The sequence below is a fragment of the Pelodiscus sinensis genome, chromosome 13, assembly GCF_049634645.1.
Source record: "Pelodiscus sinensis isolate JC-2024 chromosome 13, ASM4963464v1, whole genome shotgun sequence".
NCBI classification, from domain to species: Eukaryota; Metazoa; Chordata; order Testudines; family Trionychidae; genus Pelodiscus; species Pelodiscus sinensis.
The window spans coordinates 45,850,358-45,869,320 of record NC_134723.1 but is presented as its reverse complement, the minus strand read 5'-3'; the positions used below and the strand labels follow the sequence as shown (position 1 = coordinate 45,869,320).

General features: G+C 57.8%; 1 protein-coding gene across 1 annotated transcript in view; it reads right to left on the bottom strand.

The window, feature by feature from the left end:
• Positions 1 to 18,963, bottom strand: part of FRMD7 (FERM domain containing 7) — a 29,320-nt gene that overhangs the window by 10,109 nt on the left and 248 nt on the right. Inside the window, exons 2-7 of the mRNA XM_075941204.1 lie at positions 18,761 to 18,921; positions 8,096 to 8,200; positions 6,370 to 6,412; positions 3,489 to 3,567; positions 1,141 to 1,238; positions 20 to 134 (exon numbers count right to left, since the gene is read on the bottom strand). Of these exons, the coding sequence (XP_075797319.1) occupies positions 20 to 134; positions 1,141 to 1,238; positions 3,489 to 3,567; positions 6,370 to 6,412; positions 8,096 to 8,200; positions 18,761 to 18,921 (601 nt within the window). The remainder of the gene's footprint in view (positions 1 to 19; positions 135 to 1,140; positions 1,239 to 3,488; positions 3,568 to 6,369; positions 6,413 to 8,095; positions 8,201 to 18,760; positions 18,922 to 18,963) is intronic.

Below are 18,963 nucleotides of genomic sequence, written 5' to 3'. Positions count from 1 at the left end.
GCAGGAGTGAAGTGCTCACGCATGCTTCTGGTGATAATGCATGATCTTGTTATCTAAATATTTCTGGTTGGGTAAATACTGGTGGCTCTCTAGGTGCCTTGTATCGGTTTCTTCGTGGAAGTCCCCCAGCTCAGCTGTATGGAGAGAAACGCAGAGCAGCCGTTAGCAATTCCCCTGAGGAGACGACAGCAAGCCAACCGAGCAGGGATCCAGAGACCTGGGCCTAGGACAACGCTCGGGAGGGTGAGGGATGGAAACCACTCAGAGAGCGCCAGCCCCCAGCTCTTCCTCAACATGGCGTCTGACGTACTCTCTCTCACGGACGTCCTGCTCCTGCCTGCTGGCAGCGAGAGCTTTGCTCTTAGCTTCCACAGGAGCAGGCCCGGACGTTAGACCATGGTGCCAGGGCAGGCAGGTTCTGCTGCTGCACCCAGCTCTGGGCAAGGACCCGGCAACCAGACGCTGTTTGTCATCCATTGCTTTGGCTGAAGGGAGAAGGGGAGGTCCTCAGGTGGCAAGGGCGGGGCTGAAGGGAGAAGGGGAGGTCCTCAGGTGGCAAGGGCGGGGCTGAAGGGAGAAGGGGAGGGCCTCAGGTGGCAAGGGCGGGGCTGAAGGGAGAAGGGGAGGGCCTCAGGTGGAAAGGGCGGGGCTGAAGGGAGAAGGGGAGGTCCTCAGGTGGAAAGGGCGGGGCTGAAGGGAGAAGGGGAGGGCCTCAGGTGGAAAGGGCGGGGCTGAAGGGAGAAGGGGAGGGCCTCAGGTGGAAAGGGCGGGGCTGAAGGGAGAAGGGGAGGGCCTCAGGTGGAAAGGGCGGGGCTGAAGGGAGAAGGGGCGGGGCCCAGGGAAGCTGGTCTTAAGCGCTGTCTGCAGCCTGCCACATGATGCACCCCCCCAGGCAGCCCTAAGAGCCGCCCGGAGCACTGTGGCAGAACTCCAGCGGCACTTTAAAGTGCTCCACGCCCCTTTGAGTCACCGGGCCCTGGGGAATGCCCCCGTTGCCCCTCACCCACCGGCCGTGCACCATTTTTCTCTCTGCAGAGCGCTCCAGGCGAGGAGGCCAATTGTGATCACCGAGCCCAACACAGGCCAGATTATGCCCCCCGGGCTGCCCCGCTGGTTGACCCAGAGCAGGTCTCTCCTTACACTGCAAGAGGTGCGACACCAGCAGAGCCGCGCTGTTATCGCTGCAGGGCAGCCTCCCCACTGCCAGGTCCTTCTTGATCTGGAGGGTGAAGAGGTACCTGCGGAGGCAGAGAGAGCGGTGCCGGCCAGGCAGCAAACCTTCCCAGCCAGCGCCGACTCGCGAGCAATCCGCACAGCCGGCTCCCCTCCACAGTGGGGGCTTTGCTAGCCCACTAGTCACTGGGAGCCACTGCTAGACACTGATCCTTTGCCAACTGCCTGGCCTAGGGTGGTGCCGGGCAGAGCAGCTGTTTGGAAATCCCCTGGCGATGCTCAGATGGGAGGCAGGACGCACGGGGCGGGCGAGAGGAAATGTTGGTCTTCCGCCCGTTTCATGGTGACGTCAGGGCGACGTAGCCACGAAACTGGCTTGTGGCCACAGCCGGGTAAAGCAGAGGGCAAGAGGGAATGGGACCAGCCCCCCCACCTATCCCCCAACGAGGTACACGAACAAGGAACACCCGAGCCACCAAAAACCAGGCCAGCCAGGTGAATAGCCACCTAATGGAAGGTAGGGTAAGGGGGCAACAGGAGGCAGCTAAGCAAAGGGGGTAAGTTTAGCTCGGGGGTCGTGCCAGAAGGGCGTGGAGATGGGGAAACAGAGTCAGTGAAGTTACAGAAGTGAGGCTAGAAGCTGAATGCCTGGCCCCAAGAGACTGGGGAGAACCCGGTGGCGAGCAGAGCCCGGAAAAAGCTGCCCCGTCCACCGGAAAGGCCGTCCCCTCGCCGGCAGTCCTTGCCGTAGCTGGGCCTGCACGTGGTATGGTGCGGCGCTGACGGCACTGCGGTGAAACCCCCGGAATAAAGGCCAACGGGAACCGTGCCCGCCTCAGTTGAAGTGGTTTGTGTTTACCCCCGACGGTCCTCGCCTTACCGCCCTGGAGAGGGACTGCGCCTCAGCAGTGAACTTTGCCGCTAGCCTGACGGTGAAACCAAGGCGGGTAGGCCCGGGGCAGGCGTCAATGCCTGCGAGGCTCCCAGCTTCCCCAGAAGGAGGGGAGAAGTTAAAAGGGATGAAGAGAAAAGGGTTGGGGGGGGGGGGGGGGGGGCTCGTCTTTGGGCCGGGCTGGGAGCTGCAGCTGCCTGACACAGGTAGGAGGGGACCCTGCTTTACCAGGTGCTAGTGCAGGTGATAGTCTGGCACCTCCCCCGTCCACAGTAACCAGACTTTGAACACCCAATCAGTAGTTCCGACCAGACCCCATCAGATCCCCTTGGCTACCGGACTTTCTGACCGAAAACTGGCCACCTGGCCACCTTACAGACCAGTCCCCTGCTACGGCGAGCAACCCTGACATGTGACCCCATTCAGAAATGTGTCAAGCTCCATCTTAGACCAAGACAATCAGCCCAGTACTTTGCATGAGCTTTGGATTTTAAATTCAGACACGCTGTACAGACACGGGTGGGTTTAGCAGCAGGGTTGGGAACAACTGAAACTTTTGACACTCAGCGTGTGATAAGCAATTGGGGATTGTGAGAAGAGGTGTGTCGCTTGGGTATTTATCAGCAAAACAACACAGACAGTCGAATGGTCATCTGTAGGGTTCAGAGTTAACACCATGCATCAAACTAAGGGGAATTCACACTTCTCAGAGCTATTGTCTCAGCGTGGCTAAAGAATCAGGATAAAGCCACTGATTGGTTTTACATTTGGGTCAAGTCTGGCTACGTCTAGACTGCACTGTTAAATTGGAAAAAGATGAGCCAATTGCGTATCTTTTTTCGGTTGACTTTTGAAAGAGGCTCTTTTGAAATTTGGCGCATCGACACGGCACCAAATTGCAGAAGAATGTGCTCTTTCAAGCCATCCCTTATTCCTCGTAGAATGAGGTTAACCGGGATGACGAACGAGCACGTCCATCCTTTTGAATTTTTTTTTGAAAAAGCGGATGCATTCCTTGGATGCAGCATCGCTTTTTGGGGATACCAGAGGTGTCCCAAAAATGCATTGCAGTCTAGACATAGCCTCTGTAATGGTTTCTGCAAAGTGTCAGTGTTTTTGAAAGAAAAGCTTAAATTCTACAGCGTATTGTTTCAAATCATGAGGCTCCCCCAATCTGTGCCTAGCAGATAAAGATCTATATGGCTGTGGCTAATAGGCAAAACCAGATGTTGGTGCGGGGTGAATTTGGCTGTGTTTCTAAACAGAGGGTCAAAGAACTAGAGTTATGAAGTTGCACTGCTAGACTGTTGCTAGAGGGCGTCTTTGGGCTGCAGATACGGCATTATTTGTACAACAAAGATTGCGTTACAAAGCCCCTAGTAGCAAGTAAAAACGCAGGCCATGATAAAAGCGATCACCATACCTTGTCAGCTCTTCTCGCAGATGTCCAGGGTCCACTGGGAAAAATTTCACCATAAATTTGAAAAGAACCTCCTTAGGATCTTAAAACACAACATCTTCATAAGTTTTATTTCACAGGTCTGTTGAGCACATTCACAATTCTCTTCACGCACACTGCACCCACGTGAGTCCAGCACTTGGATTCCTTACAAACTAGGACCGGGGGGGGGCGGGGAGGAGGGGGTGTTGAGCATCTGGAATTCGATCCTGCAGGGTGCTGAGCAAAGGGGCTTCAAGCCAGCCACGTACGTAAGCAGAAGCTCAACTTTAATCGCGTGACCGGTGCTATGGCAGTCCGTGGGAAATAGCCCCGTGCTAGTATACAAGAGCACCCCGGCGACTCGAATGAAAAAGGGGTTTGCGTGCTGCCCTGGATTGGGGATGGAGTGCTCAGTCCTTAGCTGGACTGAGCAAGTGCACTTCTCATGCGATGGCAGTCACCTCACAAGATTGGGCCCATTGGGCTGCTCTCTCGCCAATGTTCCTGCACATTCTTTTGTCCAGCCGTGTGTGGAATAAATTTTGTTACATGCACCCAGCTATGTGATGATGTGCACCACCCATAGAAACACATGCTGCCAGCTGTGGGAGGCTGTGGGCACGCTGCTAATCAGCTGGACACTTTTGAATCGCACCCAAGAGCTCAGCTTCTACCCACTGCATTCAAGAGGACGAGCACGCCTGAAGCTAAAACAACTGTGGTTAGCATTTCTCGCTGTGGCCATCACAGTGGGGCCTAGCCTGCCATCTGTTCTGGACCAGACCTTCCCTCGGCAGCTGGGACAACACAGCACAGCGCCAGCGGGCCTGACCTGGAAAATACTAGCGTGCAATTAAACCCCACACGGGCCAGCCCCGGCTACAGGGCCCCGAGGAGGTGAAAGGAAGCAGCAATCCCCCCCCAAGGCTAGCTGGCGCCGTGTGAGCAGAAACCGCTGCAGGAGCGACGCAGAGACATGTAATTGCAGGGTTGCTTTCGGCAGGGAGGGGCTGGTGGCGTGCGCCAGAAGTGGGACCCCAATGGCGTGGGGGCCCCCCCCATGTGCCTTTTTGTGGAATAACGGACACGCTGCTGGTGGGGGAGGCGCATGATAACGGCGCTTTCCCGTCGACTTCATTATTCCTACCCCGCGAGGGGCGGTTGCCACGGCAACAGCAGCTCTCCCGGCCTAGGCTGGGGTAACTTACACTGCTAAGGGGTGTGTGTGTGGGGGGGGGTGCGTGTGTGTGTGTGTGTGTGTGCGTGTGTGCGCGCGCGTGATCTATTCACCCCCCCAAGCGCCATAACTTGGCCCTGAGGTTCTCAAAGTCCCGAAGCTGGAGAAAGGCCACAACCCGCCGTTCCCTCAGAGCCGGGGCTGGGCCCTTGAATAGCCGCCAGGAACCGCCCCGGAGCCAGGCAAAGCGGAGCCATTCTCAGGCCGGGTGACTTGGCTGTAGGCTCTGAACTGGCAGAGGAGGGGGGCCGGGGCAGGTCGGGGCACCACCCCGCGGACAGGCGGGCGTCGGGCCCTTCTGGCTGGCATGCAGGACGAAACCCGCCAAGGGGCTGCTGCGTTGTCCAGCCCGAGGCTTGTGAGTGAGCTGCGGCAAAGCCCGGGGTGGAGTGTCCAGGCTTTGCCCAGCAGCCTGGCCCCGGCACCCAGCCACCGGCACCCAGCCACCGGCACCCAGCCACCGGCATGCCACCCCGCGCTCCGGGCAGCAGAGACCTGACATGGAGCTGGCAGACAGTGGATCCTCCAGGCCCATGGGGCGATGGGAGAGCTGGCTGGGCCTGGGGTCAGCTCATGCTGAGGTGCTCAGATGGAATGCAGCTCTCTGCAGAAACCGGCGCCAGACCTGGTGCCACCTCGTGCTTAATTGTCATTAAAGAGGTGCCGGGCTCTGAGCTGCCAGGCCTGGAGGTGCCGGGCTCTGAGCTGCCGGGCTCTCCGGGCCTGGAGGTGCCAGGCTCTGAGCTGCCGGGCTCTGAGCTGCCGGGCTTTCCGGGCCTGGAGGTGCCAGGCTCTGAGCTGCCGGGCCTGGAGGTGCCGGGCTCTGAGCCGCCGGGCTCTCCGGGCCTGGAGGTGCCGGGCTCTGAGCTGCCGGGCCAGGAGGTGCCGGGCTTTGAGCTGCCGGGCCGGGAGGTGCCGGGCTCTGAGCTGCCGGGCCGGGAGGTGCCGGGCTCTGAGCTGCTGGCTCTGTTGCAGAGGAAGCACTGCCATCGCTCCGGTGCGCGCCGATCCTCGGGAGTGAATTTTTACAGCTACAGCCCGACTGGGATGTGACTGCGGGTGCAGGAGTTGCCGAGGCCAACCTACCGCTCTGCCGTGAGCCGGTGAGACTCGGCCTGCGGCTCGCGGGCCCCAAGGGGCTCTTGGCAGCGTGTGCTAGCGAAGCACCATGGGAGTCACCGGTAACCAAGCCGGGTGCTTTTGCTGTGTCATGGACAGATTCCGTTATCACCTCGCACACCCCTACCAGCCTGCGTGCTGGGAGACTAACACGCCTGTGCAGGAAATGTGGCTGTCGGTGCTGTACGGAGCGACACTCCAGCCACAAGGGGGCTTTTGGCCGAACACTGGCGGAGCATGGAAGCTGCTGAGGCCTGGTAGCGCGAGTGTCGCTACAGTCAGAGACCCAGAGCATCACAGGTCGAGCTCCTACAGCCGCATCACTTTCCCGGGGGGTAAAATGAACCCTGACGATTTGACAAACAGCCCTCCCTCCGAACCCAGATAAACACCAGAACCTGAAACCCTGTGTCCCCGAGCATCAGCCAGCGCATGCAAATGCCGGTGAGCCTTCGGTGACTAGCCGCCGCTCGCCAGCACCGGGTTAGTCCTGCGCCAGACACTTACTTTTCGTCTGTTTTGTGATGGGTTTTAGAAGTTCCAGCCAAACCTGCCAAAACAGCAAGGAAGAGGTTGGTGAGGACACGGCATGAAGAGCTGGGTTTGCACAAACAAGCAGTGGAGCGTGGTGGGGGAGCAGGTAGCCGGGACCCAGGCTGGCCGATGCTGAGGAAAAACGAAGTTGTGACCTGCCAGTAACAGGGGGGCGAAGCACGAACCCCCGGGGGGGCCCATATTCCCACTGCAGGGTGCGAAGAAGTCACCTGAGCATGCTAAAGTCAGCGGCACTTTGATCCCGAGGGCAAGAATTAGGGCCAGCGCATTCAAGAACGCCGAGTGGCCACCCTCACTTCTGCTTTTTCGCCCTGCCTCTTCTGCAGGCACCACCTTGGTGCAAGAAGACATGGGGGTGTGGGGATCCCGGCTGAGGCTCCAAGCCCTTTTAAACAGCAGGAGCAGGCTCTGCGTGAGCCAGGAAGCACCCGGGGAAGTCCCTAGCCCGATAACATTCATGTTTGCCCCCAGCAGCTGCTCCAACAGGGCTTCGCTGCAGGCTAATGGAACGTTATTCTATGAAAGCAGGGTGGCAAAAGCACCGTCCACGACCCCCTGCTCCCCACTGCTCTCCATGCAGCTGTTCTCTCCCTTCCCGCCCCAGACGGTGCCTAGAAGGGACCCTAACGCGTCCCAGTACCCTGTTACCTATTTAGGCTGCTGTCACAGAACAATCCACCATGCCCCCCAGCTCTCGCTCTGGCGTGGTAACGGCTCCTTTAGCCTCCTTTTATACACCGAGCGGGGATGGTATTTGCCCATGTGCCTCACTTTGCATTTAGCAACCCTGAATCCCAGCTGCCCTTGTGGTGCCCAGTCGCCCCGTTTCGTGAGGCCCCTTTGCAAGCAGCTTTGGCAGTAACTCGTGTGAATAATTTGGTATCGTGAGCCAGTGCTGCCCCCTGCTTACGCCTCTTTTCAGACTCATTTCTGAATCGAACAGCTCTGCTCCCACGAGCACGCGACTGACCGCTACTGGCAGTGGAGGGCCTGGCCGTGTTTTCGTAATAATGGACCGGCCCGTCAATGACTTGATTGACAGGCCTTTTGCTACCTTAATCATCCCCCTCCCTCTGCCTATGCACAAACTCCCTGTCCCCACGGAAAACTGGAAGCTGCACAAGCTCTGATGCAGGGAAAGCTCACGCATGAACCCCAGACACAGCTCTTAAGCAGACTTCAAATAAGAAATTCAGACGATCAAACTTTGGGGAGGGCGCGACAGCCCCCCCTAAAAGTCACCCCGGCAGTGGCGATCTCTCATTGTGTGTGTTCAGAGCCTGGTCCAGCTGGCTCCCATCCGGCCTGGCCTCCAGGCGCTGGCTAAGACAGATAGGCAGGGTGGTAGAATAGGGGCAGAGGGGGCAGGCTGCAGAGGGTGGTGGTGGGGAGCTGGGAAGGCACTGGGGACAGGGGCACGTGTCAGGAAAGGGAAGCGGGCCCAGCAATGTGATGTGTGTGATCACAGCACTGAAGACCGTATCAAGGTGGCAGCATTCCCGTGGCCCAGTGGCCTGGCTTCGGACATTTCCAAACTGCCAGTGCTTTATTTTACAACCTTAACTTTGGTTGAATGTAGCTTTGAAACATGCGAGCACCCAGGGACTGCTGGGTGCTGCCTCTCCCGGGTGCCGTTTCAGTCAGAGGGAGCTTGGGCTTGCTGAAGAACATCACTTACACTGTGCCCGGCCTGGCTCTGGAACTCCAGCCCGAAATATTCCTTCTCCGCCAGGTGCAGGTGGCTGCAACTCAGGTGGAACAGCCCTTTGCCGGAGGACTTTTGCTAGCAAAGAAAAAGATGGTGAGATGCAGCGCAGCAGGCAACGGCCGGTGCAAGAGCCAACATGTTCCATAAGAAACGAGCACCCAGTCTTGGGAGCTATTTACAGGCACCTGGTCTAAGGTGTCTTGCTCGCACAGCAGCCAGCACGTTTTTGAGCTGGGACAAATACAAATTAAATAAAACTATCCACACCAATCAAACAGGCATACTGAGCCCAGCAGATCTGCAGAGATCTGCTTTATAGCCGTGGTAGCCGCAGCCGCGCATGTGGAGCTCTGCAGCTCATCTTGTGCAGATACGGATGCAGAGGCGGATACAAATTTTGTACGTAGAACCCTGCAACTGCAGAGAGCCTCTTTATATCCGCGGGGCTGCGCACCCAGCCATGTCCATGTGGATAGCTGCGGCTCATTTGTGCGGCTGCAGAGATCCATTTTGTATCCGCACAGGGCTCTGCAAACATACATGTCCTGTATACAAACGGCTCATCATTACTGAATTCTTCTGCAGGCCTCACTCTGCCCCGCACGCCTCCATGGTTTCCTTCCTCTTCACAGGTGCACTCAGGCAAGGTCTACACTACAGAGTTTTTGCCGAAAAACTCGCCAAATGTCCACACCTCAAGTGAGTTTTTGTGCAAGTAAAGTGAAAAACCAGAGGGATTTTTTCCTGTGGCGGTATTCATCCTTCTACGCGGAATAACTCCTTTTTGAACAAGAGCTCTTGTGCAAAAAAGTGTGTGTGGTCGGGGAACGGGTTTTTTGGGTGCAAAAAAAAGAGCCAATCGAAAAAAGCACAGGTGTCCTGGTGGCCATTCTGTACATAGCAATCAGAGCTTCCTTTCGAGAGAGCGTCCGTGCAATGTGGACTCACTCTTGTGCAAGAAATTTTTGTGGAAGACCGCTTCCGCAAAAAGCTTCTCGTGCAAAAAACCTGAAGCGTAAACATAGCTTCAGTGTGTAACGTGCCCAGCAGGGAACCAGGGTTAGAATCTTTCTACACTGCCGGGGGTTTGCCTCAGATCTCACGCTGGTGAGACCCAGGGCTAACCCTACTGAAGGCAGAAGAATGTCAAAGCGTTACCGCTAGAGTGCACATGCACCCGCTTGCACAAGCACACACAGTGTGAGTGAAACGGGCGCACGCAAGGTTCACTAGCAAAACAGTCCCATAGAATTCGAATGGGAAGGGACCTCGCGAGGTCATCGAGTCCAGTGTCGTGCACTGTGCAAAGTTTTTATAATACAGTAAAACTCCACTTGTCCGGCATCCAGCGGTCCGGCACTCCTGATAGTCTGGCACCAACTGGAACCCGGAAGTGCTCTGGCAGTTGCTTCAAGAAGTTGTTAGTTAATGACACTACCGCCGGGTGGATCCGCAGGTGACAGGCTCACAATTTATCTTTTCTCTACTGCCTCGGGCAGGGGCGGGGCGGGGGAGAGGGTGGGGGTCGCTGGGGAACAGCTTCTTGAAGCAGCTGCCTGCCTTTTCCCCCTCTCTGCCGCTTCCGCTTGGACTCATAGACTCATAGACTTTAAGGTCAGAAGGGACCATTCTGATCATCTAGTCTGACCCCCTGCACAGTGCAGGCCACAGAATCTCACCCACCCCTCCTAGAATAATCCTCTCACCTATATCTCAGATATTGAAGCCTTCAAATACTTCGAAGACCCCAAGATGCAGAGAATCCTCCAGCTGTGATCTGTGCCCCATGCTACAGAGGAAGGCGAAAAACCTCCAGGGCCTCTGCCAATCTACCCTGGAGGAAAATTCCTTCCCAACCCCAAATATCAGCTGAACCCTGAGCATGTGGGCAAGACTCTCAAACCCCCCCTCACTCTTCTCTTCTGCAGACTAAACAAACCCAAATCCCTCAGCCTCTCCTCACAGGTCACGTGCTCCAGCCCCCTCAGCATTTTGGTTGTCTCCGCTGGCCCCTCTCCAATGCGCCCACATCCTTTCTGTACTGGGGAGGCCCCAAGCTGGATGCAGTCCTCCAGATATAGCCTCACTGGGGCTGGCTTAAGGGGAACAATCCCTTCTCTGGATCTGCTGGCAACGCTCCTCCTAATGCCCCCTACTACGCCATTCGCCTTCCCGGCTACAAGGGCCCACGGGTGCCTCATCTCCAGCTTCTCATCCACTGTCACCCCAGGGCCTTTTCTGCCGAACTGCTGCTTAGCCGTGTCCGGGGATCTGACGCCGACTCCGTGTAGCTTGCAAGCGTGTCCCTCGCCTCTGCACACGTTGGTCCAGCCAGCAACATCCTCTCCCCCTTACAAACTGGGAAAGGAGGAGCGGGGTGGGCGGGAGCGCGTGGAACGCAGGGCAGCGATCAGCCGCACCTTCCCTGTGACTCTCCTGCGTTCAAAGCTGGGCCCAGGTAACAGCCCAGCTAGCAAAGGGACATGCTCGCTCCTCCTTCGCCGCGTTCTCCCCGGAGGCCAGGGGCCGTGACTTGAAAAGTGCCACTGGTTCCGAGCCAGGCGGCCCTGCGCCCCGCAAGTCACCCCCCTTGGCAGCGCCGGGCGGGTGGAAATTGCTAGCTCCGTGGGCTGCGCCTGCTGCAAAGTGACAGCGTAATCACAGCCTGCCTGCTCCAGCGCGTCTCGCTCGCGGCGAAATGACTAGCTGGCGAGGGTAATTAAAACACTCACAATGGTTTATTTCCAGGCTGGAGACGTTTCGCTTATGGCCCTTGGTGGGAAGCCGGAAGAGCTACGCGCTGGCTGTGTTCTCCCAGGCGTATTGCTCACTGTCAGGCGGCAGGGAGAATGCACGTCTGGGGGAGGAAAGAGGAACTTTGGGGTCCCTGTGTCTCCTGCCTCTGCTCTCCTGGCTGATCCGGCCGCCGTCCTCTCCCTTCTTCCACCCCCCAATCATGCCTTTCCCTGGGCCAGCCTCACCCTCTCTGGAAAGGGCTGGAAGCGGCAGGGCCCCAAGCAAAAAAAATTTTGGCCACCTCCTCCCCCTTTTTTTTTGTTGGCACTTTTACATGTTTGCACTTTGTTGCGGTATACGAGGGGCTTGGGAGAGGGTGTTGGGGTGCGTGGAGGGGGCGGGGCGGGGGTCAGGGTCGGGGTGTACGAGGGGCTCGGGAGAGGGTGTCGGGGTGCGTGGAGGGGGAGGGGCGGGGGTCGGGGTGTACGAGGGGCTCGGGAGAGGGTGTTGGGGTGCGTGGAGGGGGAGGGGCGGGGGTCAGGGTCGGGGTGTACGAGGGGCTCGGGAGAGGGTGTTGGGGTGCGTGGAGGGGGAGGGGCGGGGGTCGGGGTGTACGAGGGGCTCGGGAGAGGGTGTTGGGGTGCGTGGAGGGGGAGGGGCAGGGGTCAGGGTCAGGGTGTACGAGGGGCTCAGGGAAGGGGTTGGGTTGTGGGATCGGCGGAGGCAGGGGATTGCAGTGTGGGCGGCGAGTAGGGGAGCAGGTTGTGGCCAGGACCCGGGCACTGCAGCCTATTCCACTTCCCCTCCTACCCCCGCCAAGCAGGGGTAGGCCCAGACCGCAGGCAGAAGAGGCCCCTCCTGCGGCAGATCGGGGCGGGGGCTGGACCAGGCATGAGGCAGAGACAACAGGGAAATAACCGAGTGACCCATCCCTCATCGTCCACTCGCAGCTTCTGGCGGTCAGAGGGTTAGGGACACCCAGAGTATGGGGTTGTATCTTGGACCATCTTGGCCAATAGCCATTGCCCTATCCTCCATGAACTCATCTACTCTCTTTTTTAACCCAGTTATACTTTTGGTCTTGATAACATCCCCTGGCAAGGAGTTCCACAGGTTGACTGTGCCTTGACTGAAGAAATACTTCCTTTTGTTTGTTTTAAACCTGCTGCTTATTCATGCCACTGTGTGACCCCCTGGTTCTTGTGTTATGCAAAGGGGTAAACAACACTTCCTCATTTACTTTCTTCACACCTGTCATGATGTTAGAGACGTCTGTCATCTCCCTGCTTCATCATCTCTTCTCCAAGATGAACAGTTCCGGTCTGATTAATCTCGTCTCATGTGGAAGCTGCCCCATACGCTGAATCATCTGTGTTGCCCTTCTCTGCACCGTTTCCATTTCTAATGTATCTTTTTAAGAGGAGGTGACCAGCCCTGCAAGCAGTTTTCAAGGTGTGGCCATATAGTAGATTCATACAGCGCCGTTATGGTATTATCTATGCCTTTCCTACTGGTTCCTAACACTCTGACTGCCACTTGCACATCGAGCAGGTGGCTTCACAGGACTAGCTACAATGACTCCAAGATTTCTCTCTTGACTGGTCACTGCTCATTTTGACCCCACCGTTTTGTATCGATAACCGGGATTATCATTTCCAATGTCCATTATTTTGCATTTATCAACACTTGCATCGGCCTTTTTGTTACCAAGTCACCCCGTTCCGTGTGAGCGCCGTGTAGCGCTCCGCGGTCAGATTTGGATTTATTCTCTGGGGTAATTTTACATCGTCTGCAAATTTGTCACCTGCCTGTTTACCCCCTTTTCCGCATCATTTATGACTGTGTTGAACAGCACCGGTCCCAGGACAGATCCTTGGGGGAATCCTGCTTTTACCTCGCTCCCTTCTGAAAACTGACCGTTTATTTCTACAGGCAGTCCCCGGGTTACGTATGAGATAGGGACTGTAGGTTTGTTCTTAAGTTGAATTTGTACTTAAGTCGGAACTGGCGTCCAGATTCAGCCGCTGCTGAAACTGACCAGCGCTGACTACAGGAAGCCCGAGGCAGAGCTTCTCTGCCCCAGGGTTCCTGGAATCAGCCGCTGGTCAGTTTCAACAGCGGCTGAATCTGGACGCCTGGAACAGAGCAGCTGGGGCACTGCTGGGTAGGTCCCCGCAGCGCCGCACCCCGGCACTGTGGGGACCAACCCGGCAGCACCCCAGCTGCTCTACCCCAGGCATCCCCAAGTCAGCTGCTGCTGAAACTGATCAGCGGCTGATTCCAGGAAGCCCGGGGCAGAGCAACTCTGCCTCTGGCTTCCTGTAGTCAGCGCTGGTCAGTTTCAGCAGCGGCTGACTTGGGGACGCCTGGGGCAGAGCAGCTGGGGTGCTGCTGGGTTGCTCCAGTAGCGCCGCTCCTAGTCGCTATTGGACCAACCCAGCAGCACCCCAGCTGCTCTGCCCCAGGTGTCCTAATTCAGCCGCTGTTGAAACTGACCAGCAGCGGCTGAATCAGGATGCCTGGGGCAGAGCAGCTGGGGTGCTGCCGGGTTGGTCCAGTAGCGCCGAGGAGCGGCGCTGCGGGACCAACCGGCAGTGCCCCAGCTGCTCTACCACAGGCATCCGCGAGAAAAGCCTGGTCTGCTGGGGGGGGGGGGGCGCACTAGCTGCACCCCCCCCCCCAGCAGACCATGGAGACGTGGGCGGTGGGACCGAGATGCACCGCGGTCCCGCCGCCCAGGTCCTCTGCGGCATTGCTCCGCGTCTGCCTGGTCTGCTGGGCCGCCCCACCCCCCAGCAGATCAGGGAGACGTGGAGCAGCTTTTCTCGCCCCGGAGGACGCGGGCGGCGGGACTGCGGTGCGTCTGGGCTGTCCCACCGCCCGCATCCCCCGGGGCGAGAAAAGCCCCGTACGTAAGTACGGATCCGACATAGGTCGGATCCGCGTAACTCGGGGACTGCCTGTACCCTTTGGTTTTTGGTCTTTTACCCAGTTCCCGATCCAGGCGAGACCCTTCCCTCTGATCCCAGGCCAGCTTCCTTGGCTTAAGAGCCTTTGGGGAGGGACTGTGTTAAGGCAGCGCTGCAAATCCAAACACACTGGCTCGCCCCTGACCACATGCACGTGCGCCTGCTCACAATGGCAGGGTAGCCAGCTCAATTTAACCCCTCTCCGTGCATCCCTGCCTTGACTCGTGCTAAAGGCCAGGAGGATGCAGTGAAATCGTGGCCTTCAGCGACTCAGCCTGGTAACTAGGGGTGCGAGCGCTCAGGCACAGCCTGCCCTGCAGCAAACGACACGCGCAAAGCAGCCAGCTCTGCAAACTCCAGCCCTTTGTGTGTCCCAGAAAGCAACAAAGCCCTTTGCGCTCCTTCGCCGCCCGCCCGCCCGGGGAGAGTCTCCCACTGCTGCATGCCGCCTGCTTTGTTCAAGCGCCAGTGCCTGGGGGGTGCCCCACATGACGTTACATAAGGGGCCACGTGCTGGAGAGCTCGGACAGGGAAAGGGGGAAAGGGAAGGATGCTGCCGGGCTGCAAATAGCGCTGCAAGCTCCCACGCCGTGCAAGAGGCTGCCTTCCGTCTGGCCCGCCCACGGGCAGTGGGGAGAGAAGGCAAAGGAGCACGGGGGATGGGTGACAACCCCAGCGGGGAAGCGCCGCCCCTTCTGTCACCGCCCTGTGGGGCCAAGTGAGGCACCACGCCAGGTAGCTGCCCCCTGCCCTCTTTGTGTCCTCTGTCCCAGCGGGGCACGTGATTCTTTCCGGCCAGCTGGAGGGCCGGGCTGCCACGCCGCAGCCCCAGTCCTCCCGGGCAGCCAGCGGAGAGCGTGGGCAGCTTCCCTTGCCTGCGCTACCCGCTGCCGGTGCAAAGTGGTTCCCATGCGCAGGCAGCAGCCCTGGAGTTCCAGGGGGGAGTGTAGGGCCGGACTGGGCTGAGCCCGTCCACTCAGCCAGGCCGGCTGGGCCCTGCTAGGCAAAAGGCAAAGACGTCCTGGGGCCGAGCACGATTCTCTGGCTTCGCCGGCGGCCCTAAGGAAGAGTTTAGCCAGGCGACGGCACTGGGCCACAGCAGGGATATGAAGGTTTAATGGGTGCGGCTTACCGGTTCGGGTTAACCAGTGGGGGCTCCTCACCTACCCTCCCCTTTAATCGGTCGACCGGTTAACCGATTTAATGGGACCTAGTCACCATTAAGGAGCCTCACAAACTTAGGGCTGACGCGGAGGCTAGAAGAGACGGCACATTCATTGCGGCCTCCGAGGGGCCCACACTGGGAGCTGTTGTGAACGTTGGGCAGGGCAGAGAGCTGGCACGGAGGGGCCAGGAGAGCTTAGAAGCTGAGCCGGAGCACGCAGGCCAAATCGAAGCAAGTGGAAGGGGAATCTAGGGAGATCCTTGGAGAGGGGAGCTGCCAGCACAGAGCGAGTCGTGACGGCCAACCCCACCCCCCGAAAAAAGCAACAGCCCCTTCCTGGCATGGCTGTGGGGACAGGGCCCCCCTCAGTTCTGGGCACCTCGGGAGTCCCAGGGAAGCCACACAAATGTGGAAGGGGCTGGTGGGTCTGGCCAGTGAGGAAAGGGAAGGGTGAATCACCAGCGGAAGCGGGTGACGCTCTCGGTGAGCTTGTGACAAGGCCGGACTGCATGCTGGGGACGCAGGCGGCCCAGCGGGGGGGAATGAAGCACAAGGGGATGCAATGAAGTGGCACATGGCTATTCCTGAACGGCACCGTCCATTAGAAAGTGAAGCTGCCTCTCTGGGAACTGGTGGGCGCCTTGTCTCTGGGCTACAGAACAGAGCGACTGTCTGGGAAGGAGTCCGGCAGAAAGGGATCCAGGGGTCAGAGTGGACCACGAGCTAAACAGGCGCCAACAGTGGGACGCTGTGGCAAAAAAAGCAAATGTGATTCTGGGAGGCATGAACAGGTGTGTTGTGAGCAAGACACGAGAAGTCATTCTTCCGCTCTGCTCTGCGCTGGTTAGGCCTCAGTTGGGCTGTGTCTAGACTGGCAAGGTTTTCCGGAAAATCAGCCGCTTTTCTGGAAAAACTTGCCAGCTGTCTACACTGGCCGCTTGAATTTCCAGAAAAGCACTGACGATCTCATGTAAAATCATCAGTGCTTTTCCGGAAAAACTATGCTGCTCCCGTTTGGGCAAAAGTCTTTTCCCGAAAGACTTTTGCGCAAAAGGGCCAGTGTAGACAGCACAGTACTGTTTTCCGCAAAAAAGCCCCGATTGTGAAAAAGGCCATCGGGGCTTTTTTGCAGAAAACCACATCTAGATTGGCCACGGACGCTTTTCTGCAAAAAGTGCTTGTGCGGAAAAGCATCCTGCCAATCTAGACGCGCTTTTCCGTTAAAAGCATTTTCAGAAATTCATGCCAGTGTAGACATAGCCTTGGAGTACTGGGTCCAGTTCTGGGCACCACATTTCAAGAAAGATGTGGAGAAATTGGAGAAGGTCCAGAGAAGCACAAGGATGCTGAAAGGTCTAGAGAACATGAGCGATGAGGGAAGACTGAAAGAATTGAGCTTGTTTAGTTTGGAAAGGAGAAGACTGAGAGGGGACATGAGAGCAGTTTTCAAGTATCTAAAAGGGTGTCACAAGGAGGAGGGAGAGAATTTGTTCTCCTTGGCCGCTGAGGACAGGACAAGAAGCAATGGGCTTAAACTGCAGCAGGGGTGGTTTAGGTTGGACATTAGGGTAAAACTTCCTGTTGGGGTGGGTAAGCACTGGAAAAAAGTGGCCTGGGGGGTTGTGGACTCTCCATCCCTGGAGATATTTAAGAGCAGGTTGGACAGACACCTGGCAGGGATGGTCTAGACGGTGCTTGGTCCTGCTGTGAGGGCAGGGGACTGGACTTGGTGTCCTCTCGAGGTCCCTTCCCAGTCTAGTGTTCTAGGATTCTGTGAAAAGCGCCGGGCATGGCCCAGGCTGCTCGTGGGGAAATGAAGAGGGCCAGCTCTCCTTCACCGCTCATTTCTACGGGCACTGCGCTCTGCTGTCCGAGGGGAAGGAGCGGAGCCGGGACCAAGGTGGGGAGCAAGAGAGCAAGGACTGAGCATGCAGAGGGGAGCCCGACAGCTTCCCTCAGGGCCTAGCGATCTCGTCCAGGCGAAGCCCTGGGCAAGCCAGCTCTGGACAAGGGGCAGCTCCCAGATGTAGCTGCCCCCCTTACACAAGGGGTAAAACTCCGCAGCAGACAGCAGGGGAGGCGGATGCTGGTGGGAGCTGCACTTACTCCCCCCTGCAGCCGGAGCTGGCCTAGCCCTGGGGGTGGGGAGCCAACAGTCTCCCTGTTTCTTTGGAGACGGATGGGGAAAGGCTTGCTGGAGGATCTGCCAAGAGGCGCCCGCTCGGCTGTTCTGGTGCTGTGTCACCGAGCCCCGGCCTGGCTGCTTTGGGGGTTGGGGCGCCTCATTTGGCACCCACAGGATCTCTTCCCCTCCAGGGGATGCTGCTGGACGGGGTACGGCGCATCACCCCTGACCTGTCCGGCCCCTCCAGTTGGGGCAGGTGCAAGGTACCATCCAGTGGGAAGGGAAGCCCTTGGATTTGGTCTCGTTTGTATGTCTCCCTCCCACGACACCGACACCCTCTGCGATTGAGGGCCCCCCCCCGAGTCAGTGAGGCTTAGGAAGAGTCACGTTTGTGCGGCTTGAAATCTCTGTTCCAAGCTTAGCCTCCAGCAGGCTTTTTATTCTGGAGAACGCGCTAATTCAACTCCTCATTTATCGTACGCACAGAGCGGCAAATGCAGCAAATGCCCGCAAGGGGTTTCCAAGCCTGTTCCCCGGGAAAAGAAAGGACACGAGGGGCAGTTGCTCTAATGGAGGCTATTTGCTGCAATAACATGTCATGCAGGGCAGTGATGCTATAAATGGCTTGTTACACAGAGCTGCACAAACCGCGGCGATGTTGTACACTGGACGCTCACCTTACTGCCCCCGGTCGCCTAATGACCCAAACCACCACTTTAAAAACACCGCCTTTGCAAGCCCATCCCATGCGTCGCCTTTACTGGTGCAACTCAATAAGAGCAAAAAAACCCAACCCAACCCAACCCAACCCAACCCAAAACCCCTTCCTATGTATTCAGAGTATGGAATTACCTGATTCAAAACTGCACTCGCAAAGGAACTAAATTGCACCGAAACCCAAATACAAATTCTCTCTGGTGATGTTATAAAATGGGCGCAATTATTTCCTAGAACTGAATGATCCTGGGACTAAAATAACTTGATATAAAATAACATGGTCCCTGGGGAGAGAGAACTCAGGAGGCATGAGATCTGGCTCAAAAGGTGTTTGAATGGGGTGGCAGCAGGCTGTCCTACCGCATATGCTCAGTCCCTCCTACAAGGCGCTGGACAGTGATATCTGTTTGGATTTAGCTACATACAAAGCTTTAACTCTGCACACTTTAAAGGCGAATGGTTTAAAGCGAATGTGACAGGTTACTAGTCAAGGGTCACACGCATTCATGGCGCATAATTAAAACCTAGCGCTAGTCCGGGGCATGTTAGAGACTGAATACAACTCGATACTTGGCTGTGCTCGGAGATGCTCGGTTGGCAGCCTGTTCGCTCTCCTCCCCAGCCTGGTACCCATGCAGACAAGCGTGCAGCGCTCCCCCGGGGGCATCGGGTTAACTATGGCATGTCTGTCCTGGCCCCAGGCTTTTCTTCCTGGCCCAGGTCTGCATCCCGCCGACGAAGCGAGTCTGTCCGCCCCATGCCCGCGGGTCTCAGCCTGGTGACCCGATGAGTAAACCCGCCTCCCCCACTTTTAAAAGGCGGGGGGGGGGGGGGGGGCGCTGGCCCGGGACCCTGCGAGGCTGAACCCCGGCGGGGCTCTGCGGGAAGCCCGCAGCGCACGACCCGCGGCGATCGCCACTTACATCCACCACGAAGATCTTCTGCGAGTCGTCCAGGAACTGGACTTTCAAATGCAGCATCCTGGAGCGCGCCGCTGAGCCGGGCGTCCCGGGACTCGGCGCTGCGGGCCCCGCTCGCCGCGCTCCCGCACCGGCTCCCCGCAGCCGGCTCCTCGGCGGGCGGGCTGGCTGGCAGCGCAAGGAACGCGCGCCTCGGCACAAGCGCG